We start from the raw sequence: 26,665 nt of genomic DNA, 5'->3' as shown, positions 1-26,665 counted from the left end.
TTTTTGTCTGAGAAGGAAGATAGGCACAGAGAAGGCAATGAGGACTTCTGTGGACAGAGCAGTTATGGAACTAGACAATCAAGACCATTCCGCTTACAAACCACGTGCTATCTCTGTGAGGTAGGAGGCATGGTCACATGACAACAGTGAGGTGGATGGGGGGAGAGCATGCAGGGCAGATACACAGGAGGAGCACAGAGACAGAAAGGGAAGAAAGAAAATTTAAAAAACAAAACTTAAAATGAAACTTCTAAAACAAAATAAGCCTATAAACTAAAATTCCAAAACACATGAATAAATCTAATGGTAAGAAAGATAGGCAAGAAATTTTATTTAAAGTTGGAGCAGGGGTTAAGTCCAGATTTATTACTTTTATGGAGGATTTTTATAATGCTCTTAAAGTAAGTATGCTCAAAAAGAAATTAAAGCACAGCATCCATTTTAAAATGTTTTCAAATTAGGGGAAATAATTATGCAATAATTAAACAACACATAAATATATAAACAATTATGAATCTTAGAGATACATAATCATTTAAATCAAAAACTTAATAGATGATGGGGCACCTGGGTGGCTCAGTTGTTTAAGTGTCCAACTCTTTGTTTTGACTCAGGTCATGATCTCATGGTCCATGAGTTTGAGCCCCACATCAGGCTCTGTGCCAACAGTATGGAGCCTGCTTGGGATTCTCTCTCTCCCTCTCTCCCTGCCCCTTCCCTGCTCATGCTCTCTCTCTCTCAAAATAAATAAACTAAAAAAAAACTTAATAGATGATACCCAGATAGGTTTGAAAATAGTATTCAAGAATTCACCCAGAATGGAACAGAGATGAATAAAAAATACAAAAGTACAATTAGATGTTACTGGGGACAGATTGGGAAGCTCCAAAACATATCTGTTTTGAGGGCCACAATGGAGGGAATAAGAAAAACATTTGGAAAAGTAGTAAGTAAAAATGTTCCAGAACTAAAGATAGTCATAGGTCCTCACAAGAAGGTGAGCCAAGCAGGATAAAAGAGAAATCCAGACCCAGACATATAACAGTGAAACATAAGAACACAAAGATAAAAAGAAAATTATGAACATGCTGGGGAGAAAGTAAGCATATCTATAAAGGAAAAACAATCAGCATATTTCTCATCAACAATAATAAAGATCAAGAGAAAAACCATTGTCAACCTAAAATTGTGTACCCAGCTGAATTATAAATAAAGCAATAAAATAATTTTGGATATGCAAACATATCCAAAATTTACCACCCACCGAATTATTAGAGAATATTATCTTAAAGAATTATTAGAGAATATACATCAGCAAGAAGAAAACTGAAATAGGAAGAAAAGCACAGACTAGAAAAAACCATGGCAAGTTCAAAGAATGATAAACTATAATGGCAAACTGAGTTAGGTTTGAGAGTAAAATATATATATTTCATCAAAAAAAAGGGTAAAATTGGATTACATGACTTGATGTCTCAGACTTAAAATGTTCCAAACCTTAAAAAAAAAGTGTAGGGGTACGGGGGGCAGGCAGTGAAGATGGTGAATACAAGAGGGTTCATTATGCTGTTCTCTATACTTTCACTATGTTTGAAGTTTTCCACAATAAAAAAATGTTTTTTAAGTAAAATTGTAACCCTAGATAACAATATTAGAATGGAAGGGTTTTAGCGGTTAAAGGTGTTCGTCATATTTGGGAAGAAAAAAAGATAACTGAACAACTTCTGAATTTGTTAGATAAATCTGTAGGAAGTATATAAAAGCTAGCTATTAAAAGAATAGAAATATAATCTGTGTCTTTAAAACTAGTACAGAGAAAACAGGAGTAATACAGAAAAGTTTGTGATTGTAACATAAGGTTAGAAAACAGGAGGGGAAGGGAATGACAAATGATAACAAACAGAAAATACAAAATCAAGCTTAAAGTATAGAGTGAACCCCAAATATGTCAATAATTCTAATGATTTTTATTATATTAAATTAATTAAGAGACAGAGGTTATTACAGGACAAGAAGCAAATCAACCAACTACATGCATTTTATAAGAAACACATTATAATGAAACCATACAGAAATTATAAAAATAAAAGAAAAAAATTCACGTCAGAAAAATACTTAAAAGTTAAATAAAATAACTTAAAAGTTGGAATAGCAATGTCAATATCCGACAAAACAGAATTTAAGGCAAACAGCTTTAATAGGGACAAAAATTACAATACATAATGTAAAAAGGGGGGGATACTCTATCAAACTGATATTACAATCATAAATTAGAACACAGCTTCTATATATTTAAAGTACATTGAAAGGAGATAGAAATATGAGGAGAAATGATCAAAGCCACAAACACAGCTGAAGATTTTAATGTACTTCTATCTAGAAGTCATAAAGGGGAAATAAAATCCATAGAGTAGTTTAACGAAAAAATGTTTTAAGTTTGATAATTATATAGAACATACGTACCCCAGAATAGTAAGAGTATGCATTTTTTTCAAGTACATATATAACTGTCATAAAATTAATACTGCACTGAATAGCAAAGGGAGTCCCAATAAACTTTTCCAAACCACTAAAACTCAGATATGGTCTCTGTCCAAAATGCAAATAAATTGGAAACTCTGATTTTTGAAAGTGATTAAAAAATGCATTAGTCAGAAACTTCAAACCTGAATCATACCATAACAAGAAATCCCAGACAGAAATCTTGGCAAAATACTGGCCAATATATATAGGCAAAATATATATATCTAACAAAGAACTGGTGGCAAGGCTATCTAAATAATGCCTGTAACTCAGAAACTACATAGACACCACACATACCCATTAGATTGGTTAAATTTTTATTTTTATCTTACTTTTATTTATTTTTATTATTTTTAAAGTTTATTTACTTATTTGAGAGAGACAGAGACAGTGTGAGGGAGGGAGGGGCAGAGAGAGAGGGAGAGAGAGAATCCCAAGCAAGCTTCAGGCTGCCAGCACAGAGCCCGACACGGGGCTGGAACGCACAAACACACGAGATCACGACCTGAGCCGAAACCAAGAGTCGGACGCTCAACCGACTAGGCCACCCAGGCGCCCCAAAATTGGTTAAATTTTTAAAAATTGATCATGCCAAGTGTTGATAAAGATGTAGAGCAACTAGAAATCTTATACACCATTCAACAGGGGGATGTAAAATGGCACAACCACTTTGGAAAATAGTTTGGCAGTTTTTTAAGAAGTTAAACATTCACCTACCAAACAACTCAGTCATTCCACTCCTACAGTTTTACTCATGAGAAATGGAATTTATGTCCACGCAAAGACATGTACATAAATATTCATAGCAGCTTTATTTATAATAGCCCAAAACTAGAAACAATCCAAACATCAATTGTTAGGTGAATGTATTACTAAATTGTGGTAATATATATATTATATATTTTATATTATATATATAATATATATATTTTATATATATGTTACATATATTATATATTTTATATATATATAATTCTATATATTCTATATAATGGAATTATATATATATATATATATATATATATATATATAATTATATATATTCTATATAATGGAATAGTACCTAGCAATAAAAAGAAGTGGCTAATTGATACACATGTCAATGTGGAAGAATCTCAAAATCATTCTCAAACGGAAGGGTTTCCACGGAGCCTCAGGGTGTTGTCCCTCAGAATCTAAGCAAAAGCTCAAGACAGGGAAGCACTTATGTAAAAAAGATCTGTGGAACTGGCTTTGTCTAATGAAGTGAATCCCAGTAAGATTTGCAGAAACCTACATGATTTTTGAAAGAAATATATATGCAGAAACATAGCCAGGTTGAACCAAAAGGGACAGAGACAATCCTAATTGAAAAGAAATGGCTGGACTCTAAAATTCTACTGCCAGGAAGCAGGCTGAGAAAATTCTCTCCTCCCTTCCTTCCTGCCCTCCTTTACTTGCTAGACAGGTTGATTCTAATGTTCGTATGGAAAAATAAACAAGCAAAACTAGATAGAAAAATACTGACAAAAGCAAAGTATTTAAGGGAACTAGCGCTCTAAAATAATAATTCATATTATGAATATGTTTATAATAATTAGACTAGCAAGAATAAGAATTGGATGCAAGCACATATAAAAATGTAGCACGTCATAGAAGTCACATTTTAAATTGGTAGCAAAAATAAAGATTTTCAATAAATGGTGTTGGAGTAAAGAAGGAGTTATTTGGAAAAAAACAAAGTTAGAGCCACACTTTGCAGTGTAATATGAGTGAAATCCAAGAGGATTAAAATATTTAAACAGAAAATTAAATCATAAAAGTACTTAAAAATTCTGGCATCATTTCTTATGAAATAATTGATAAACCTAATTAGATTTAAAAAAATAAGAAATTTCTACATCATGAGCCACTATAAATAAAATCAAAATGCAAACAAAAAACTGGGGAAAATATTCTAGAGCCATATTATAGATAAAACATTAATCTCCTTAAAATACACAAGGTTCCCCAAATCAATACAATGTTAGTAGCCTAATTTTTTAAATGGCTAAGGCTATGAATAATTGTCTCCAATGAGGAAATAAAGATGGTTCTTAAGCATTTGGAAAGACAACCTTACTCAGAAAAGAAATGCTAATTAAACGTAACCTTAAATGTCACTTTTTAACCTATCAGTTGTGCAATCATCCTTAAGTTTGGTAACACACTAAACAAGAAAATGTACAAGGTCACAGGCACTTTTGTACTCTGTCAGTGGAAATGTTCATAGGTGTTAACCTCTGTGAAGGGCAATCTGACAATATTCAATTACAAATGTACATACAAATAGTATGTAAATTACTATTTGTACATTATGATACGTATTCAAGCTACAGTGTTAAGAGATAAAAGGAAGTTGCAAGAGAGTATGTGCACTATGAAACTTCGTACAAAAAAGAAAAAGAATACACACATACACAAGATACACATATTGGCTTACAGTTTAATGCAATTGCTCAGGGGAGGTGTGCACATGAGGCATATTTAATGCCTCTGGGAAGAGGAATTGTCATAGCAGGAAGACTATGACAAAGTTTAACCTCTGAATTTGGAGCCATGTGACTATATTACCTATGTAAATTTTAAAAAATTAAATTTTTTAAAAAGTACATGATAAAATTTTTTTAATTCAAAAGACTCCAAGTTTTAGAACTAATAAGAGAATCAGTAAGGTTACAGGATACAACATCAATAGTCTTCTATGCACTCATGGTAGCCAAGGTGAAACACAGTAAAAGAAAAATGACCCCCTTAATAATGACAACAGCAACAACAAAAAAAGTTAGGTGGTACCTATATGTTGTGAATAAGACTACAAAAATGCTGAAGGATATTTTATGAAAAGACATAAAGAGATGCAAGCTATACTATATTCATGGATGTTCAGATTTATGGTCATAAAGATGTCAAATCCTATAAATTACTCAACAAATGTAATGTCATTCTCATCAAAATCCCAACAAAGCTTTTCATGACACTTCACAATAAAATGCAAAGATGTATGTGTTAAGTATATCTTAAGGCAACAATAGCTAAGATAACTTTGAAGAAAAAGATATGGAGACAAGAAGGTATGAAACTAGTCCTACCACATACCAAGAGATATGGTAAATGCGCAGTAATTTAAGACAGAACATCACTCCTGCAGAGATAGGAAACAATGCCATTGGAAAAGAACAGAGAGCCTGGAAACAAACCCACATGTGTAGTAAAACTTGGTCTCCTTAGCTAGGTCTCTGAGACTATTGTTCAAGTCTCAACAACAGCATTTTCACTTTCTACCAGCGCTTCACTCAGGCATCTGGATAGGACCTACTTACGTATCATCATCGTCCGATCTTGGTTGTTCCTCATCTACTTCAATGCCAGGGACCATTCCCACATTTCCCTCATCTTCTCTAGGAAGCCACTGTTTTAATGTTCCCACTGTTAAAGAAATAAGAGAGATTAAAACATCCCAGCCTATATACCCAATGAGGGGTATACCCAAATCCTGTATTGAACATCAACCATAAAGGTAAAGCCTTTGAATCATTTCCATTAAATCAGAGAATATGACAGGAATGACAACTGACATCCCAACAATCGCACATTGTCTGAAGGTGGTAGGCAACACAAGACCAGAAAGAGAAGTGAGAGGAATCAGGATCAGAGATGAAGAGACAAGGGACGCCTGGGTGGCTCAGTCAGTTAAGTGTCCAACTCTTGATTTCGGCTCAGGTTGTGATACCACGTTTGTGGGGTTGAACCCCGTGCCCAATTCTTCCCTGACAGCTCGGAGCCTGCTTGGGATTCTCTTTCTTCCTCTCTCTCTCTGTCCCACTTCCCCTCCTCTCTCAAAATAAATAAACTTAAAAAAGAGAGAGAGGTGAAAAGACAAAATACTCCCACTTTGGGGATAGATGCTTTGATTGTATAGAAAATTTAAGAAAATCTTCTGTTGTAAAAACTTAAGATTTGCCATCTTTATTGGATCACACTATTCTAAATCCACTGATTATAAGATGCATTATTATTTTACACACCACTAGCAAAGAAAATGTTACTGACAAAATGACAAAATGATTCCTTAGCCCTTAGAATTTATATTTTATAAACATAAACTATTAAAAGAACTTTTAGTCCTTTCTAAGCATACATTTTAAATATTGTATCAGTCTTGTATATTCCTAAAAAGGAAAATATAAGTTAAACAAATTGAATAACATTTAATTAAAATGCCTCACATTCAGAGTATAACTCCTCTGAATTATTTTTTTATATTATCAATCAAAATTTTTGGATCCTGATTCAGAGATACCATAATAAAATGATTTAGGAGACAATTAAGATATTCTGAATAATTCTTTCATTAATGTCTGTGTTTTCTAAACTATGATAAGAAGCACGTAACATAAATTTACCCTCTTAACAAGTTTTAAGTGTACAGTATTGTTAACTATATGCACACTGCTGTATAAGAGATTTCTAGAACTTTTTCATCTTGCATGGCTGAAACTCTAAACAAGTCCCCATTCTCCCTCTCCCCTGCCCCTGGAAATCACGATTCTACTTTGTTTCTAAGAGTCTGACTTTTCTAAATACCTCATACAAGTGGACTCATTCAGTGTTTGTCTTTTTGTGACTGGCTTATTTCACTTAGCATACTGTCCTCAAGTTTCACCCATGTTGTAGCATACGACGTGATTTCTTTCTTTCCTTTTTATGGCTGAATAATATTCTATGCTATGAATATGCCCCATTCTCCTTACCCATTCATCCGCTGATGGACATTCCAGGTTGCTCCCACATCTTGACTACAGTGAATACTGCTACAATGAACATGGATGTGCAAAAATACCTCTTCGTTCTTTTGGACATACACCCACAAGAGGACTTGCTGCATTATATGGAAAATCTATTTAAATTTTGTTTAGGAACCTCCATATGCTTTTTATTATGGCTGCACTATTTTACAATCTCACCAATAGTGCATAAGGGTTCTAATTATTTCGCATCAACACTTATTTTCTGTTTTTTGTTGTTGTTGTTTTTGTTGTTGTTGTTGTTTGGCTAGCAGTCATCCTAACAGATGTGAAATGATATCTCTGTGTGGTTTTTATTTGAATTTCCCTGATGATGAGTGATGTTGAGCATCTTTTCATATGCTTATCATTGATGTCTAGGCTTTTTTCCTGCATAACTTCAACCTTGGTGCGATCAATAGCAATGTTGAGACATTTTCTTAAAATCTAAAACACTAAAATGGTTTACAAAACAATTTAAAATGCTGGCTTCCTAAGCTGGCTTTAAAACTATAAAGTCTTAGCCTCCGTTTGACTCCCACTTTGGGAATTTTGTTATACATGTCTACATTAGTTAGCTTTTCCAGAATAAACCACCACGTAACTTAGTGGTTTAAAACAGTAACCATTTATTTAGGTCACTACCCTGCCGTTAGGCAGCTCAGACTGGGCTTCGCTGGCTGGCTCTTCTGGTCTTGGTTGAGCCCAATCATGCATGTGCGGTCACTTGCCAGGCCAGCTGGAGGCTGGCTGGCCTACTGTGGCCTCTCTTGGGTGCCTCTCTTTTCCACATGGTCTCTTCATTTTCCAGCAGGCCAACTGGAGGGAGTTGAGAGATAGACAGAGTTCCAAAAAAAAAAAAAAACTTGAATACTCAGATTTGGCACACCACCACTTCTACTCATCCTACCCGCCTAAGCAAATTACAAAGGCCAATTGATATTTAAGGGGAAAGAAAAAAAAAGCCATTTAATGATGGAGAAGCTGCAAAGTCATATTGAAAAGGGCACAGATAAAGGGAAGAGTGAAGGACTATGCCCATTTTGGGAACCCACCATAACCAACGTCTCCCACATGTCCTCTGCAACCATCTGGTTCCTAGGGGTCTAAACAGTGTTTCACGTTAGTCTCCAGGAAAAAATCCCACCCGCTGCTAACAAGTGGAATTAGAAATAGTAACTTTTCACCAAAGGTGAAATTAAAAACAAAGTGTGGCTTTTTCTCTCTGGTAAACTATTCACGTACATAACTACAAGTAGAAATTTCACCACACTGTAATTAAATATTTACCTATTTTTAATCAATATGTTTCATCCCAAATCATAGCTTATATTGTTTCCTAAAGTGCACTATAAAATAAACGAACTGATTGATACATATCATCTATGAGGTTGTCTGGCTGATTAATAGCAGCCTGAATATTCCGCTTGGTATAGGATTCATAGTTTTTGGTTTCCTGTTTTAGGAAGACAATTTTAGCAGGCTTTTATTTTTTGTTTAACAAGAGAGAAGAAAGAATGACTATAGCTAACTGTAGAAATGTAAATCAGCTGTTATCAGGATGTGCAACCATGATGTTACCAAGGCAACTCTGTGGCCTGAAAATTTACACAAGAAACATGGAGGTTACCTTCCCACCAAGGATCCCCTTGGAGTGGTTAAATGATAAACAAAATTACTGACCTGAATTAATTATGCACATGTAAAAAAAAAAAAGTACTTGTCCTCATCTAAAGAGTGTAGCTTTTATTAGTAAGAGTCATTGAAAAGGATTTTATGAAAGTCTTGCTATCTTAAAGTGAGGATAAATTAAACATGTAGTTGATAAAGTTTCATTTTTTTAATGGAATGCAGGGCTAGAAGCATGAAAGAAATTGGAAGTTTAAGCTAAAGACTGATGAAGGGTATATGAAAAATGCTTAAATGTATGACCAATAGCTAATCCTTACAAGCCTTTATAAACTGTGTCTATTATACCTGCAATCAAAGTTAGTAAAACTTACACACTCAGAAAGCCTTCATGAAGATTCTATACAGCCATAAGAATTATTTCTTGCATTGTAATTTCCCTCTCCAACTTGACGGCCATACAAATATTGGTAATTACATGCCCTTGCATAAAGTTATACTAAAGCTGTGCTGTGGTTTTATGTTCATTCACAAAGACTATGGCCATCGACTAAGTTCTAGGTACTAGGGATAGAGAGACGAAGCAGAGTGGTAATCAAGACAAAGCTCTCATAAGCTTATAGTCTAGGGAGGAAGATAGTAAGAATAAGAAATTAAAGTGAACTTTAGTTTTATGATCAGACAATTATAGTGTCTTGTGGGGTATTAAGCGGGGAAGCCAAACCTAGAGGCAGGCAAGGGAAACATGCTTAGATATTTTCTCAATCATTTAAAGCAGTGGCTCCCCGTCAGCAGGACCCAGGCAGTAGTTTGAGCTCCAGGTTTTTCATAGCAATCATAAAAACGCAAATAAATTCACGACAGCATCTTTTTTATGACATGAATTTAAACAATAAATATAATGATGAAAGGTCAATATTGCATGCGTTTAACAAATAATTTGAGCGTGAATGAATTTAAGTGTCAGACCGAATGAATGTGAAATTGTCAGAAGCAGCTAAGAGAAAAGGTGGGGAGACTGTAGACAAACTTGAGGACTTCCTAGAATTTTTTGGATTAAAGAGAAACATATTAATATAGATACAGGGTCTTCCACTCACTCATGCAAAAGAGCATTCAAGGTTCGACTTTATTTCAGACCCCTTTACAAAAAGCCCCATTGGGTACTATAGGGAAAAGAAGGGAGAGAAGGGTAACCGCCGATGAAACATACTGACAGAAATGGTAGGAGGTTCATCAGAGGGAAATCTTGCAGGAGGTATAATTCTGATCAAAGAGGCAGGCATTCTAAACCAAGGGAGGAGTATATGATGGTGGAGAAATGCAAGCAAACCTTGGCATTGCAACAGGCCGACCTGATCTTTAAGGTGCTTAGAGTCCACAAAGAGACTGGATTTTATTCTGGGGGTAAGAGAGAATCTTGTGCAGGATTTTAAGCTGAAAAGAGATTTGGTCTTTTTTAGGAGGAGGATTATCAGGCAGGAGTGCAAAGGGTTGAGCTGAAGGAAGAAAAGATGACCAGAGACAGGAAGTCAAGAGGCCACCAGCACTCAGAGCACAGCTGGGGCGGGAGGCGTGTCAACGCCCTGAGCAGGTTGCAAAAGAAAACATCTGCACTCTGCTTTGAATGCACCTGCGGAGCCAAATTCCTATTTCCATTCTCACTTGATAGATCAGTTGTTCATACATGCCCAATGTAAAGCCATCTATGTAAAAATACATGAAGTTCATGAACTAATTAATCAATTAAGCATGACAGACCAAATGAAGGTTTTCTATGACTCTCTCTGAGAATCACAGGCACAAATGGAAGCAGAGGCATCATAGCCACCAAGTATGTCCCCACCTCAGTGTCTTGAAAGAGGAACACCATCCTTCCTACCTGGCCTGGGGTCCCAGCCCTTGGCTTCCAGGCCAAACCAGGTCAGCCCAAAGCTTCCTCCTTACCGCCTCCAGTCCCATCCTCAGGGACAATGCTTTTAGCCCAGCACAGAAGGGAAGGGAGCAAACAAACAGGCAATTACATTGCTTTTTATAATTTGAAAGTACTGGAAAGAGAGTCTTAAAGGCAGTTTCTCCCTTTCTCCCTCTCTCTCTTAAGTTTTAAGCAACAGTGTGTCAACTGATAGAGGTAGTAAGAGCGAAGGATTTCGAAGGACTTCTTACAGTCAGGGACTCTGGCCCCCTCTACTTCTCCTAGATTTTAGTCAAACTGCTTTTCTCAGGGCCTGACACAGACTTGTGTACCTGTATGTCCTTCCCACCTGATACGTTCTTTCTTCTCTACATTCTTGAAGACTCAACTTTCACAAAGATTTCACAAAATTTGTGAAGTTTAGGCTTCACAAAGTTTGTGAAGTTTAGGCTTCACAAACTGGCCGACTCACTCTTGGGTAGGGAGGTGCCTATCTTACATTATTCTCAAGGTTGTACACATTTTTGCATCGTTCTTTATCAGCCTCTGTTATACCTAGCTTGTATCTATGCCTCCTTACCACCTCAATCTCGCCCTGAAACACAGGGTCCCTAACCTCGCACCTGTGCCGAGGCACCTGCCTGCATATGGCGACTTCCTTGTAGCATTGCACACCTGAGCAAGGACAAAATCCCTCTGTGATAGGAATTGCCTCAAACCTTTGAAAATGATGGTTGGCTTTCCATAAGGCAAACACAAACATAATCTTGCTAAAAATCAGAGGCAAAATTTAAAAAAAAACCTCCCAAAGCCAAGAAACTCTATTATGATGCATTTTCATTGCCTATAGGATAATAATTTGTCTATTGAATAGCTGTCAGAAATATACTGTCCGGTAGAGCTAAGCAAGACCAGCTGATCATCTACAAAGACACTTGCCCTACTTACTTATTTTCACCAGTTGTCAACTGATTACATTAAAGAAAATTACCCCACTTTTCTCAGAAGCTCGAGTCTTTTGTTAGCAGCATTTGGAACGGGCTCGGACAAAGCAAATCAGCTTCTGCAAAGGCTGAGACCTTTACAGTTGTCTCTCCGGGCTGAAGGTATTTTTATCCCCTTTCTACATTTACAGGTCTCTGACAAAGTTCCTCAGGCGACTGGTTATATTTTTAAAAATAAACTGCATACCCAATTCTCCTTCGTTGGCAGAAAATGAGCTACTTGTTAGACGTGCTGCAGCCAAAGCGTTCATTAAAGCTCCTGGCACTTCGTGCCGCCACTGTTTCCTATTTTCTGGAACGCCTTCGGTCACAATCCCTTGGCCACCTGAAGAGGAAACTGTGTTACTGAAAATAAAAATGTTTCTTCATTTGAGTTCTTATAAAATCATGGAATGTTAGAAGGTGACCCAATCCCACCCCTCACGTTACCAGCAAGAAAACAGAGATACAGAAAAGGTTAGTGACTTATGACACATGGCTGATGGGTAGGAGAGTCACTTTTTTGCTTTGTAAACTAGCCACACTGGTATGTTAAAATTTCTATTCCACTTGTTTATTTTAAACTAGGTTTTCCTTCTTATTATCTCATTGGCTTCAAACAGATGAAATTGTATTATGTTTGCAAGCCCCCTCTTGCAAGTTTGAGGCCTTTAGTGTTTTTTAATGGTATAAATGTAAGTCAACTCACACATTTATAAATGTCTGTGATATAGTTACACATTTCAAGTTATGAAATGGGTATAAAGTTCAGCTCTCCTCCAACCCTATGTTATCAAGAGGAACGTAGGAAGTAAGAAAAATCTTCACCACCTGTAAAAATAACACCCAGACTTTGCCGTGAACACCTCCTATGGAAAGACTATGACGGAAGCTCAGATGTAAACGAAGGAATTTAGGTTGGAAATATCATATTCTAAACATTCCTAACATTTCAATAGCACATTGGTTTACAAAGCAATTTTCTATGTATTTTTGTACTGCTAACTCTAACCTTTGTGGATAGCCATCATCTTAATTCAGATTTTACTGATGGAAGAAAAACCAACCCCTGCAAGAAATTCCAAGGAAGTAATGGGGCTAGCATGGGAAGGCAAGTCAAGCCAACTGTCCTTCCTTAGACAATCTCCCTCCCCACAAGGGAAGGGGATTCTGGACCTTTCCTCCCTTCTATTCTCATGAACTGGAGTCATCAGTTGTCTAGCATAATTAGCAGGCAAGTTTCTCAGGAGGTGGGGCAGATACCAGAACAATGTCTTTGAAATATATTTGATACCAAATGTATAGGGATTGTACTAAAAGAACTGCGGCATCAAGCTGAGCACCAGCAACAAAGCTGCAGCTGAGGCTTTGTCTCCCCCTGCTGGCAACTTACACTGAACGAGGGTAGATTCCCCGCCCAGCAGAGTGGAACAGGTGGAGGTCATGTCACCAGCTGCCATCATCGCCAGGAGAGTCTGAGGAGCTCGTGCGTCCCACCGTCTCCTGTTCTCTGCAGCAGCACCAGTATCTTGAATGAACAACTCTGAGTATGAGAAAATGACTCGTTATTTTAAAAGCAGTCAAAGTGCAACTAATTGTACCAAATAGTACTCAGGAACCCTGGAGGCAGTCCATCAGCTGGTACACTCAAAAACAGAGAAATGACCACCTCATTCGAACACAGATTGTTACAGACTGAATGCTTGTGCCCAGTCTCCACCCCAGATTCCTATGTGGAAACCTAATGCCCAATGTGATGATATTGGAAGGGGGGGTCTCGGGGGGGGGGGGGGATGATGAGGTCACGAGGGTGGAGCCCTCATGAATGGGATTAGTGCTCTTATAAAAGAGACCCCGCAGAGCTCTTCACCCTTTCTGCTAAGTGAGGACACAGTGAAAACATGGCAGTGGGCCCTCACCAGACACCAACTCTGCCAGCACCAAGATCTTGGACTTTCCAGCTTCCAGAACTGTGAGAAATAAATGTTTGTTATTTATAAGCCACTGAGTTAATGGCATTTTGTTATAGCAGCCCAAACAGACTAAGGCATACATCATAACTTACAAGACTGAAATTTTAAACAGGCTTACGAGCTGTTCCATTTTTATTAGTAATATTTGAGTGACTAGCCAATATATCCAAATGTTAGTAAATATTAGTGACAAGAATGGACAAATTCCTTGAGGTACTTCTGAGCATTTTACTTCAGTCGGTTTCCATGGAAATGCATTCAGTTCTGTTATCTTAATTTAAAAATCTTTTTATTTACTACTATGTTTCACTATAGGAAATATGAAAATCAGATAAGTAGAAGAAAATAAAAGTTACCCATAATCTCACCATCTAGAGACTACTAAAAATTTAAAAATTTCTCCTTGAATATAGATTCTGTGTTTTGAAACAAAAATGGGCCTCACACTATGCGTAACTTTCAGAACTTACTCTTTTCAATGAGTAACATATCATAGTTTATTAGCTACTCTTCTATATGCCCATTTTAAAGCAAATATAGTATTGTTTTGCGGATGTATTAGAATTCTTTGTAATTGGATGTTTAGTTTGCTAGTAATTTTTCACTTTTATAAATAATACTATGAGATCATTGTAGCTAAATGTTTGTGGACATTCATGATTATTTACCCTAGAAAAACTACAGAAGATGACAATTCTAGGAGCTAGATTATTTGCTTTACCAAAGCTTTTCACTGCTAACGTGGACTCTATTACTAATTTGCCCATGATTGTTTTCCATGTATTTTGAATAGTTTTCCCTAACCAAAAAGAAAAACACCTATATTTTCTCTTAATTCTTTTTCTTTTTTTGTTGTTGTTTTAAATTCTAGTTAGTTTACAGTGTAATATTAGTTTCAGGTATACAATGTAGTGATTCAACACTTCCATACATCACCCAGTGCCCATCACAAGTGCACTCTTTAATCCCCGTCACCTACTTAACCCTTCCCCCCAGCCCCCTCACCTCTGGTAACCATCAGTTTGTTCTCTATAGTTAAGAGTCTGCTTCATGGTTTGCCTTTCTCTCTCTCTCTTTCCCAGTGCTCATTTGTTTCTTAAATTCCACATATGAGTGAAATCATATATTGGTTTTTCTCTGATTTATTTCACTTAGGATAATATTCTCTAGCTGTATCCATGTTGTTGCAAATGGCAAGACTTCATTCTGTTTGATGGCTGAGTAAAATTCCACTGTGTGTGTGTGTGTGTGTGTGTGTGTGTGTGTGTGTGTGACATCTTCTTTACCCATTCATCAGTTGATGGACACTTGGGCTGTTTCCATAGTTTGGCTATTGTAGAAAATGCTGCTATAAATATTGGGATGCATATCTCTCTTTGAATTAGTATTTTTGTATTGTTTGAGTAAATACCTAGTAGTGCAATTGCTGGGATATTTCTATCTAATAGGACTAGATCTACTTTTCACTTTTTGAGGAATCTCCATACTGTTTTCCAGAATGGCTTCACCAGTTTGCATTCCCACCAAAGGGTTCCCCTTTCTTTCACATCCTCACCAACATCTGTTGTTTCTTGTATTGTTGATTCCAGCCGTTCTGACAGGTGTGAGGTGACATCTCATTGTGGTTTTGGTCTGCTTTTCCCTGATGATCAGTGATGTTGAGCATCTTTGTCTGTTGGACATCTGTCTGTCTTCTTTGGGAAAATGTCTATTCATGTCTTCTGCCATTTTTTAATTGGATTATTCATTTTTGGATTACTGAGTGTTACAAGTTCTTTATATGTTTCAGATACTAACCCTTTATCGGGTATGTTATTTGCAAACATCTTCTCTATTCCATAGCTTTCCTTTAGTTTCAATTGTTCTTTTAATTAACTTTCTAATATATATCTTCATTTTTTACATATAAATTCTTTGGCTTTTTAAATTTTTATTTTCATTTTGTTGTATCATTATATAGGGTCTGACTTCACAACTTTCCCCTAAATTGTTAACTGATTGGCCTAGCAACATTTATTTGATTGAGCCTTTCTTTCCCACTAACTTGTGATATAACTTTCAGCATATGCTAAGTTATTATCCATACTCAGATTTGTTTCTAAACTATTTCTTCTTTTCACTGCTTTATCTATTCTGATGCTAGTATCATATTCTTTCGATGACTATAATTTATAGAATATATTTTGACATTTGAAAGCCATATGTGCCCCTTCGAATCTCCAACATTCTCCAAACTGCCAAGATGTTCTCATCTTTTCGTGGTTTTGATTGAAACTGACAAAATCCATATATATATTTGGAAAGAATATTTCTAATATAGAACAGTGTTATTTCTCCCCATTTACTCAAGTGATCTTTAACTACCTCAGTAAGGTTTTATAATGTTCTTCACATGCTCTGCAAAACCCTTATAAAGTTTACTCCTAAATTATATATGTGTACACACACACACACTTGCTGTTGTTACTGGAAATGAGATCTGAAAACTAAATGAGAAAAATACTTGCGATACATATTATAGGTAACGCTTTAACTTCAAGTGTCTTATAAAGAGAAAAATAAATGCCATTTTCAGTGGATAAATGAATGAAAGATGAAAGCACATAATTCACAAGAGAAATATGGATGATCAAAACATATGGAAAAAATTTTCAACCTGAATTATAATTACAGGAATGCAGAGAAGTTTAAAGACCATTTTCTGTACCCACCCAACTGAAATCTCTTTAATCTAAAAAAAAAAAGGCAGCTACATCTTGTGAGACCTACAACTTACAGCCTCCTCTTTCCAGAAAATTTATGCAATGCAAAGAATAACCTTGGAATTTGTCCCTTCCTCTGCAACTTTCGCTCAGGCCACTATAAGATCCTGACGGCCAAACCTATAGGTTCTTATTCAACCCACTTCCCTTAGCCTTTCCAGTTGATGCTGCCAACCCTGCACCTCCTTCTAGAACTTTCCTCTTTTGGCTTCACTCTCTCTGGATTTTCCCAAAACTTATCTAAACATCGTTAGGGTCTGTCCCAAGCTCTACTTCCTTCTCACTCTAGTCCCTCTGCCTAGGTATTTTCGACCATCGTTAAGGTGATTATGATAATACCGTGTGTATACTATGGAGACCCTGACTTGTCCAAGAGCTTCAGTCTTCCACAGCTAGCATCTTCTAAGCATCTCCAGCCGAGGCTCAGAAAGACCTAAACCTCAATGTGTCCCAAATCTAGAGCGTGATACTATGTCCGCTCACCTCCCTCAGCGCGATGTGTGTGCCTATTTGGCCAGTAACAGCTTCATCCACCTGAATTGGAAAACTGGGAGGATCCTTGACCTCCTTCTCTTCCTCAACCGCCACACTCAGGGGTTCACACTTCGGTGTCTATTGTCACCGCACCGCTCTGGCCTGTGCACCTGTCATTTCACACCTGAGCTATTTGTCTCCTGCCTGCAGTCTGGCCACTTACATCCACACCATCCTTACACTGCAGCCAGCCTGGTCTTTCTCCATCACAAATAGCATTTAATTCCCTTTGGTTGAAGGTCACCATGCAGAAAAAGCCCAAGCTCTTTAGCATGCCAAGCTCTGTAGGAGCAGGTACCTCCCTGACTCTCCAGCCAGCTGGCACTATAATGATGATTAGTATTCGGGCTCAGAAAACATGTTTTGTCCCCCCTCTCTTTGGCTCGATGCTACTGAGATGTCAAGAGCAGACTCCGTTTTCATTCATCGCTGAGCTCCTTACCACCTCGCACGGTCTGTGCACATGGAGATTCTCAGTAAGATGCCTGCTGAACTGAATAAAGGTTTATTTTCTGGAATCACCTGGACATGAGGTGAAGTGTATTATTCTAGGAAGAAGACCCCAAGCCACGCGAAGGCACGTAAATGCTCACACAGCTGTAAGGGAAGAGGGGTGCTCCAGGAGGCTGCATGCATCCCATCATCAGTGGTAGGAAAGAGGGGTGCTGGGGCAGGAAAGGTGGGTGAGCACAGGCTCCGGTCCCACAATGTTAAACAGGATACTATGCGGAATGGACTGTGAGGAATCCTGTAAGCATTATCCAGAAAAAGTTTAAGTAGAAGAGTAATATAGCAAGATAACTCCAGCAGCTATTTAGAGAATGAAGGGGAAAATACTAGAGAAAAGAAGGACACATAAGAGAATAAGGCAGGGCAGTGAGGCACAGGAAAAAGACAAGTTAGAAATAGCATTTGTGAAGCACCTACTATGTGCCAGGTACTCGATATATCACATTTCACTTTTGTCCTCACAGTAAGCCTGTGTGGCAAGTACTATTATCCCCGCTCCTAGGAGGAAGCTGAGGTTCAGAGCACTGTAGTCATTTGTGAAAGGTCACACAGTCAGAAAGTGGCAGTGGCAGCTCGGATCCAAACTCCACGCATTCACTATCTCGCCACACTGCTGAGAGACGACCGGGCCCTAAACCGGTGGCCGAGGGGCTGAAGGAAGAGGAAAACTCCAGAGATGTCTCAGAGGAGAACCCACCGCGGTGTGCGGCAGGAACGGTCAGCCTGATGCTGGCAGTCCCCACAATAAAGGATGGCTGGGAAGGAAGCTCCGAAATTCAAGTGACAACTGATGAATCCGAGAGGCTAGTGGGACTTGTCCAAGGAACACTCCAGCAGACAATGAGAACATGGGTGGTGTGGAGCTGCGGGCTGGGGGCAGGTGCCCAAGGAGACAGCACAGAGCAGGTACAAAGGGCTGGGTCTCTGGGGGCAGAGGAGCCAGGGCTCTGGCAGCTAGGGCCCATGGAGCAGGAAAGGTGACACGGAGTTGCAGGTGAGCGAGGAGAGGGACTGTGATGGATCGCCAATGAAACGTTCTTTCTCATCTACGGCTTTCAAGAGCCACAACACGTACCTGCTTCTGGACCACAGAGTTTTTCAAATGCTTTGTCTGTATAATCTTCATACTCCTTAAGCTTCATGTCATCCTCAAAGGTCAAAGTTTCATTTCGCACATCCGTTACCTAAAGCAATTCCACAGTGTTTCATGACAAATAAGCCATATTTTTAGGAAAGAAATACGTTAAAAATTTTTTGTGTGTGTTCTCAGTAATAACATTTACCAAGGCATGTGAGAAGTATTCAACATATGTATATTAAACAAATAAGTTAGTAGCATTTTAAAACTGGAACTATGTTGGAACAAGATAGAAACAGGAATGTTTTTGTTTCTTCTCCTTCTTTCTCAACAGCGACAAGCACCAATCATAGGGCAACTTGATTTTATCCAGACTTCCTGCCTTGAATTCTATCCTCCTGCAGTTCCATTCTATAGAACTCTCAAGGTTATCTCATCCACGCCCTGCTTTAAGTGCACAATGTTCCCAATCAGGTCCCTAAAACTGCTCCTAATTCTCCACAAACAATACTAAAATGATCACTCTGTTTTAAGCACATCAAAGCATCGAGTAACAAAGGGTGAAGAACCCTGACAGATAACACTTTTTTTTTTTTACTCTCTTCCTTTATACTAACAGGCCAGCTTTGGCACCTGGCTTCATAGAAGTGCCGTGGATGTACCACTCCAGCCCTGAAACAGGTCCCCGGATCTGCCCCCTCTGGTCCCCATAGGGCTGGGACGCTAAGACACCTAGTGGTTAAAGAGAAGTGAGTATTAACTATCACCACTCTAAGAAGTCTCTATGTGGCAAAATGCTAATAAAAATCTGAAAGGTAATTGGAGCACAGAGGATTTTTAGGGCAGGGAAACTATTCCATATGGTACCATAATGATGGATACGTGTCGCTATATGTCTGACAAAACCCACAGAATGTACAAAACCAAGAGTGAACCCTAATGTGAACCAGGGACTTTGGGTGATTATGATGTGCCCATCTAGGTTTATCAGGTATAACAAATGTTCCACCCCGGGGCGGGGAGGGGGGCAGGCTGTGCATGTGTGGAACCAGGGATGGATGGGAAATCTCTGTACCTTCTGCTCATTTTTGCCATGGACCCAAAAAATGCTCTAACACACGAAGTCTGTTCAAAACAAAAAAATCTAAAAGAAATGATAGCATTAAAAATTTTTCAGCTAATGAAGAACATGAATGAAAGAAATTAAGTATCAGACGTGATATAGCTCCTATGTGTTTACATGTAACTTTTGGTAATTTAAAAGGCAGAGTTAGTGAAGGTGAAATGGAGACACAAATCAGTTGATTCTGATTTTTGTGAACAGGTCTGGTAAAAAGTGGGATTAAAAAAGATGTTGAGGGGCGCCTGGGTGGCGCGGTCGGTTAAGCGTCCGACTTCAGCCAGGTCACGATCTCGCGATCTCGCGGTCCGTGAGTTCGAGCCCCGCGTCGGGCTCTGGGCTGATGGCTCGGAGCCTGGAGCCTGTTTCTGATTCTGTGTCTCCCTCTCTCTCTGCCCCTCCCCCATTCATGCTCTGTCTCTCTCTGTCCCAAAAATAAATAAACGTTGAAAAAAAAAATGAAACAAACATTAAAAAAGATGTTGAGGGGCGCCTGGGTGGCGCAGTCGGTTAAACGTCCGACTTCAGCCAGGTCACGATCTCGCGGTCCGTGAGTTCGAGCCCCGCGTCAGGCTCTGGGCTGATGGCTCAGAGCCTGGAGCCTGTTTCCGATTCTGTGTCTCCCTCTCTCTCTGCCCCTCCCCCGTTCATGCTCTGTCTCTCTCTGTCCCAAAAATAAATAAATGTTGAAAAAAAAATTAAAAAAAAAAAAAGATGTTGAATACAAGTAATAAAATGAAGTTTGAGTTCACTGTATTCGTGCATTTATCACTATGTCAATGAGAGCCCAAGTGCATAACTGAGATTTATCCAAAGACCAGCAGAAACTTATCAATAACTAATTAAGACCTAAAAGAAATGTGCACTGTTTCAGGATATCTGCTCAATGTTTTAGGTAAGTATATTAGTTGTTGACTATAATTAAGTCTTCTATTTTAATTTGGCAAGGACAAACAGTTAATATTATGAGAAAATAATTCCCTTACAAGAGAAAAGTAAATTAGATCGGAATAATCCGTCTAAGGGAATAATCTCAATGAAAAAAAGAATGGTAAGATAAAAAGCCTTTTGGAAGACTCATTTGAACACCAGCCTTCCTTCTAGGAAGACTTAAGAAAATTCTCCCTATGGCCTATTGAAAAACTTCATTAAATGTGCTATTGAGACACTCTTTTTTCTCATACCTATTAATGGAAATAAATGCTTTATGGCATACCTCTTCCTCTTGGAGGGTTTTTTCATCAGAAATACATTGGTTTAAACTAATTTCAAATTTCACTCCTCTCTAGAAGCAAGGAAAACAATATTAGTTTGGCAATCTAATAAAAGTGTTAAAATTACAACTCCTATTTGACATTACAGATACTTAAAACCGTTAGCTGAACATCACAAAATAAGGCAATTCCATAAAATAGTAGGGGGAAAAGTCCTGTAGGCAACCCAGATTGCAAGGTGTGCCCCCCCCCCCCCCCAGCAAGCTGTTTAATATGACCCACAAGACCAAATGTTTATTACCTTAGCTTTACAGTTCTGTTCTGGAATGTTACTTTCCTTTATGGTCTGAACTCTAGTGTGTTTCCAGTCTCTTTCAATATCCTGCAAGTTTAGAGAAAAATTAAAATCTAGCATTTAACATTGATCAAACAATGATAGTTGCACAACCCCTGAATTCACGGCATGGTCTGTTTACATTACTTGACTTCTGGATTGAATCCAATGATTAATTTGAGCATCAAAACATGCCTTTGTAAAGGAAAGTTAATAATAATTCACTAAAAACTTGGACACAACATCCATTAACTTGAAATAGCAATACATTGGACGCTGGCATTACAATGGCAAAAATTCCAAAATGTGACAATGCTTATCACTCTGGTCCAGTACCACTAATCTAATTCAAGAATATAATTTTGGCTACAGGATCCCTCCCTTAAGAGGCTTACGATTGTAACCAGGAAAACAAGTGCACTGCTCACAATAGTAAAAAGGAAGGAGAGGGCTCTAAAAATTGCTGGGCAATTTCAAAGAAGAGAAGATGACTGTGAAAGTAGATGACGAGACTGTCGAAGGAACAGGTGAGAGGTGAACTGTAAGTACTGGGCTTTCTTGGGAGGCAGTCCGGGGCCCTCTGCCCCTCTCTTCCTCAGTGCAGGGTGTCAGCAGTTGCTATGGATTTAAGGGTCCTTATGCAAGGACCCTCAAATGTGCACCTCCAGGGATGCTCTTTCCTCCCCTCTGAGCTGCAGGCTCACCTACTTAACTGCCTACTTAGCATCGTCTTCACCTTGACATTCATTCCACACATTCACACAGAGAACCCGCCATGTGCCGGACACCGTCCTACACGTTGGGTTAGTGCGGTGAATGTGACCAAAGATCCCTGCTGACATGGAACTTCCATTTTACTGCAATAACAGAGGTACTAAGTAAGTTCAATTAGCAACTCGTTGCAGAAAGTGCTATGCGCTATGAAGGAAATCAAACAGGGTGACAGCACAGAAAAAGAGGAGAGGAGGAGAGTAATGCAGGAAAAGCCTGTCCTGGCATGTGATGGAATCCCTGGAATGATGTTGCACCTTGCATATATGAAGGTCCGGGGAAAGCATGTTCCGTGTGTGAGGAGCCCTGAAGCAGGCATGGAGTCCCTCAGATTTTCTCCAACTCAGTATGTTCAGAGTACAACCCCCCGCCACAACCTTGCTCCCCACTCTTCCCCATCTTAGTTAATGATATTTACTTTTAAGCCAGAAACACAGGAGTCTTTTTGGGGTGTGTGTGTGTGTGTGTGTGTGTGTTTTAATGCTCTCTTCCCTCCGCCATGTTACAGGAGGTCTCTATCATCTCTCCCTTAGAATTCAGTGCTGCCTCATCTGTAGGTACATTGCATACAGCAGGTGTTAGTTTGAATCATTAATCCCTGCTTCCCCTGCAGCCCTGGGAAGGGCACGTTTCTGCCTTGCAATATTACAAACTCTGAAACAGGACTGTGACTTTTGTATCTTACTGATTTTGTGAAGCTGCCTGTCTAGATTTGATTGTGGGGTCTGGTTGTCTCATTTGTACAAGAAGTGTCCTATGGCTTTATTTTCCTTAAAATACAACCATCTTAGACTCCTGAGCCCCATCCCCCCGAGTCGGTTCATGTTAGAGCTCCCCGGCATCACGTCGTGGAAGGTCCCAAGCAAAACACTCGGGGAGCCTTTCAGTCTTCACCAACACTGGCCCCCCTCACCCACCCTTAACCAAACCCTCGTGGCACCTTGAAGATAAAGGTGAAAGACCTCCCAGAAAGAAAAAAAAAACCTTCTTGGGAGCCATTTGATAATTCATCTCTGCCCAGTTCCCTCCTCCCACCAAAAACGTAAGGTTTAAGTAAAGACATTAACCATCAGATTTCTGACCAAGGTGTCTGAGACACCGATTCGAACACCATCCAGAAAGCTGAACTCTTATACACACACACGAGAGTCCTTCTCACACATGGCTGCACACTAAATCACCCAGCCGGCTTCTGAAAACAGGATGCCTGGGCCCCACCCCAGACCATCTGGAGGTAGAGCCTAGGTGTTGAGTTTTTAAGAACTTTCGCACACAGCTCTCCTGCACAGTGACGGGTAAGAACTTCCGGCCTAGAGGAGCACCTGGGTGGCTCAGTCAGTTGAGCACTGACTCTTGGTTTTGGCTCAGTTCATGATCTCATGGTTCGTGGGTTAGAGCCCCAAATCGGGGCCTGAAGCCTGCTCCGGATTCTGTGTCTCCATCTCTCTGTGCCCTTCCCCCACGCATGCTCTGTCTCTCTCTCTCGAAATTAAATAAACTTAAAAAAAAAAAAAAAAAAAGAACGCCCAGGCTAGAGCCACCTCACTGGGAAACACATTATCACCTACTAATAACCATCACCTGTACAGGAGCTTCTTCCTGAGGTGCCTCTTGGGGGACGGGCAGGTCACTTTTCTTCACTAAATAGGTTTTATAACTTATTTTTGAGTCCTCCTGAAAATACAAATTACACACAGTCAACCGGAGTGGTTCTCAGTCAGTTCTGAGGTCCACATTGTGAATCGCGGCCAGTTTTGAGTGGGATCTAGTGAGGAAACGCTCCACTCCCACTGCGCAGGCGCCATCGGCGGGAATGGCTGCACAGCACTCTCCTTCCCGCTCCTTCCCCCTTCCTCCATCCCCCCACCCGGTGGCCGCCTCGGCATCCCCCACCAACATCTTTCCCCACACGCATCTTTCCTGGTCTTTCTAGAAAAGTCTGCTCTCTGTCTTCCTGGACTCAGGTTTCCCATCACAGACCTGCCTTAAAAACAAGGCAGATGATGACTCAAAACTCCCCACCGCTAACCAAGCCTCTGCTCTAGAAAGAACCATCTCCAACCCTCCCCGCTCCAGCTCCCCCAGTCCTGCGTGAACCTCTTTGTGGTTCCTGCAGAATGCCCTCCCCGTCAGCTCTGTCTCTCCAAACTCTGCTCCTCTTCTCAGAGCAGATTAGATCCCACCTCCGTTCTTCCATGAAAACTCTCACGGGGCTCATCTACTCCTGTGCACAAGGCTTAACTATATTCAGTCTTACTCGATCACTGCTCATACATGCCGTATCTTTCCAACTCTTTTGAGAAGTACGTATGTTAGAAGAGTAGAGGTTTCAGAATCAGATATTTAGTCTGCCTGGTAATATCTAAGTGACTTTGGGTGAGTTATTTAACTTCTCTATTATGGGGAGTAAAATGAGATAAAGTGTGTGAAGACTGCAGTTCAGAGCCCCGTACGTATAACTGAATTGTACCACATGCTCACTTCATTTGTATTAATTCATCTATATGCACTCGGGGGTGGGGGAGAGGGACAAAAGAAACCAAGTCCAGTAGTGTGGCCAGTTCCGCTCATGAGCTTGAGCCGGGGGCCAGCTGTATCCTCAGCCGGCCTCAGAACCTCAGGCCTCTCAGCATTCCAGGGCAGTGAGGGTGGTTCACTGGTTAAACATTCGTGTGTTTTTCATGCAACATGGTCTACAAACACAGGCTAGCTATCTCATCTGGAGCTCTACTGAAAAAGCAGTGATCTGAGAGATGGAAGATCTGAGAGATCTGAGAGATCCAAAGTGGCGCCTTTAAGAGATTTTCAAGAATCATCTTGACTGTACTCAAATGTGGCCTGATACAGGCTTTCAAACCTCACCCCTGCATATGCTATTCCAGCATTGCTGAATTCAATAAGTGCTCATCTTTTTTCCTATCTTATGGGCCTGGACTTACCTTCTGCTTCTAACCTAGTTCTGGTGTAAAGTCAATCAGTATTGACTAATTCACGAGGCAGACAACAAACAGGTATTTTTAAGGATGGCCGTTCCTAACAGAGAATCTCAGATACCCTCGCCATCGTGTGTAGTCTCAAGTAAACCATATTAAAAGTTTCAGTTAGATCTGTTAGCTTTCCCATTAAAAGGTTGCATGATAATATTTTCTAATTGCCATGAGGAGAACGCTGCTTTTGAAACCCTGCTCACTTTAGGTAGATCGAAATCAGTAGTACCGTATTTCCTTCGGGAGAAAAATGTATTCACCTCTAGTTCACTCCCCATCTTCTTTCTAATTTCCTTCATGTCATTGTGGTACTGTTGGCGTATTTCCTCTAGCTGCTTCCAATATTCCTGGAAAGCAATCCCAATTCAAAAGGTTGAAATGTTGGTGAACAACTGAACAAAGTAATCTCTTATACAGCCTACGATTTAAAGAGTGTGTGACAAACAGTAAGAATCAGAAAACCCATTGTTCCTAAAGATGATAATCTATGTCTTAGCTGTGGTACTTCCCTCCCTGTGACTTCAATGGGGTAGCTTGGGGTGATCTCACTTTTATATATAACCCTAACTGTGCTCATGACATACAATTACTTCATATATCCACTTTTATGGGTTGAGTTTTACCCCCCTAGAAAAGCTATTTTGGGTCCTAACCTCCAGTACCTCAGAATGTGACCTTATTTGGAAATAGTGTCACTGCAGATATAGCTGGTTAAGCTAAGATGTGGTCATACTGGAGTAGAGCGGATCCCTAACCCAACATGGGTGGGGGGGGGGGGTCCTTTAAAGAAGAAAGCCACGTGAAGGCAGAGACACTGAAAGAGAATGCCATGTGTTGACGGCAGAGAATGAGTCATGCGGCTGCAAGCCAAGGAATGTCAAAGATTGCTGACAAGCCACCAGAAGTGGGCAAGAAGCAAAGGATTCCCCTACAGCTCTCAGAGGGAGCATGGCCCTGCCGCCATCTTGACTTTGGACTTCCAGCTTCCGGAACTGGGAGACAATACATGTCTGTTGTGTTACACCATCCAGTTTGTTGTACTTTGTGAAGGCAGCCCCAGAAAGCGAATACATATTTCAAAAATGTTAATGATGGGTGGTTACTTTATCAATCCAAGGTAAAAAGCCTTATGAAGTTCACCACATCACATTCTCCGAGGAGGTGAAATATGTGTCTCGGTAACCCCTCGAACTCCCAGCATGGAGGTTCACAGGAGTGTGTCCAACAAGTACTGGGCAAGGGAGCTCCGCCTTTCAGGTGTACTGTTGGGACACTAAAAGTAATATACAGAACAGCACAAAAGACAATGGCAAGTACAGTGGGAGCCCGGGAATTAGATTGTTTCTAACCTGTTCCTTCATTTTGTTTCTCCTGATCTGCAGCTCCTGGAATCTAGACTCTTCTCCATTACTTCTTAGCTCTTGTCTCTGGTTGTGATTTGGCTCAGCAGAAGATGGACGAAGACCCTATCAATCGAATGAAATAATTGTATTTATTTTTTTTTTATTAAAAAATTTTTTTAACGTT

General features: G+C 39.5%; 1 protein-coding gene across 1 annotated transcript in view; it reads right to left on the bottom strand.

The window, feature by feature from the left end:
• Window positions 1-26,665, bottom strand: part of NEK5 (NIMA related kinase 5) — a 60,119-nt gene that overhangs the window by 3,199 nt on the left and 30,255 nt on the right. The window contains exons 13-21 of the mRNA XM_043578103.1: window positions 26,488-26,604; window positions 25,399-25,485; window positions 23,733-23,825; window positions 21,348-21,428; window positions 21,049-21,117; window positions 18,710-18,818; window positions 13,249-13,398; window positions 12,064-12,201; window positions 5,865-5,970 (exon numbers count right to left, since the gene is read on the bottom strand). Of these exons, the coding sequence (XP_043434038.1) occupies window positions 5,865-5,970; window positions 12,064-12,201; window positions 13,249-13,398; window positions 18,710-18,818; window positions 21,049-21,117; window positions 21,348-21,428; window positions 23,733-23,825; window positions 25,399-25,485; window positions 26,488-26,604 (950 nt within the window). The remainder of the gene's footprint in view (window positions 1-5,864; window positions 5,971-12,063; window positions 12,202-13,248; window positions 13,399-18,709; window positions 18,819-21,048; window positions 21,118-21,347; window positions 21,429-23,732; window positions 23,826-25,398; window positions 25,486-26,487; window positions 26,605-26,665) is intronic.

The sequence above is a fragment of the Prionailurus bengalensis genome, chromosome A1 (genome assembly GCF_016509475.1).
Source record: "Prionailurus bengalensis isolate Pbe53 chromosome A1, Fcat_Pben_1.1_paternal_pri, whole genome shotgun sequence".
In the NCBI taxonomy this organism is placed as follows: domain Eukaryota; kingdom Metazoa; phylum Chordata; class Mammalia; order Carnivora; family Felidae; genus Prionailurus; species Prionailurus bengalensis.
Note: the sequence above shows the minus strand (reverse complement) of the source record. Positions and strands in the feature narration are given on the sequence as shown.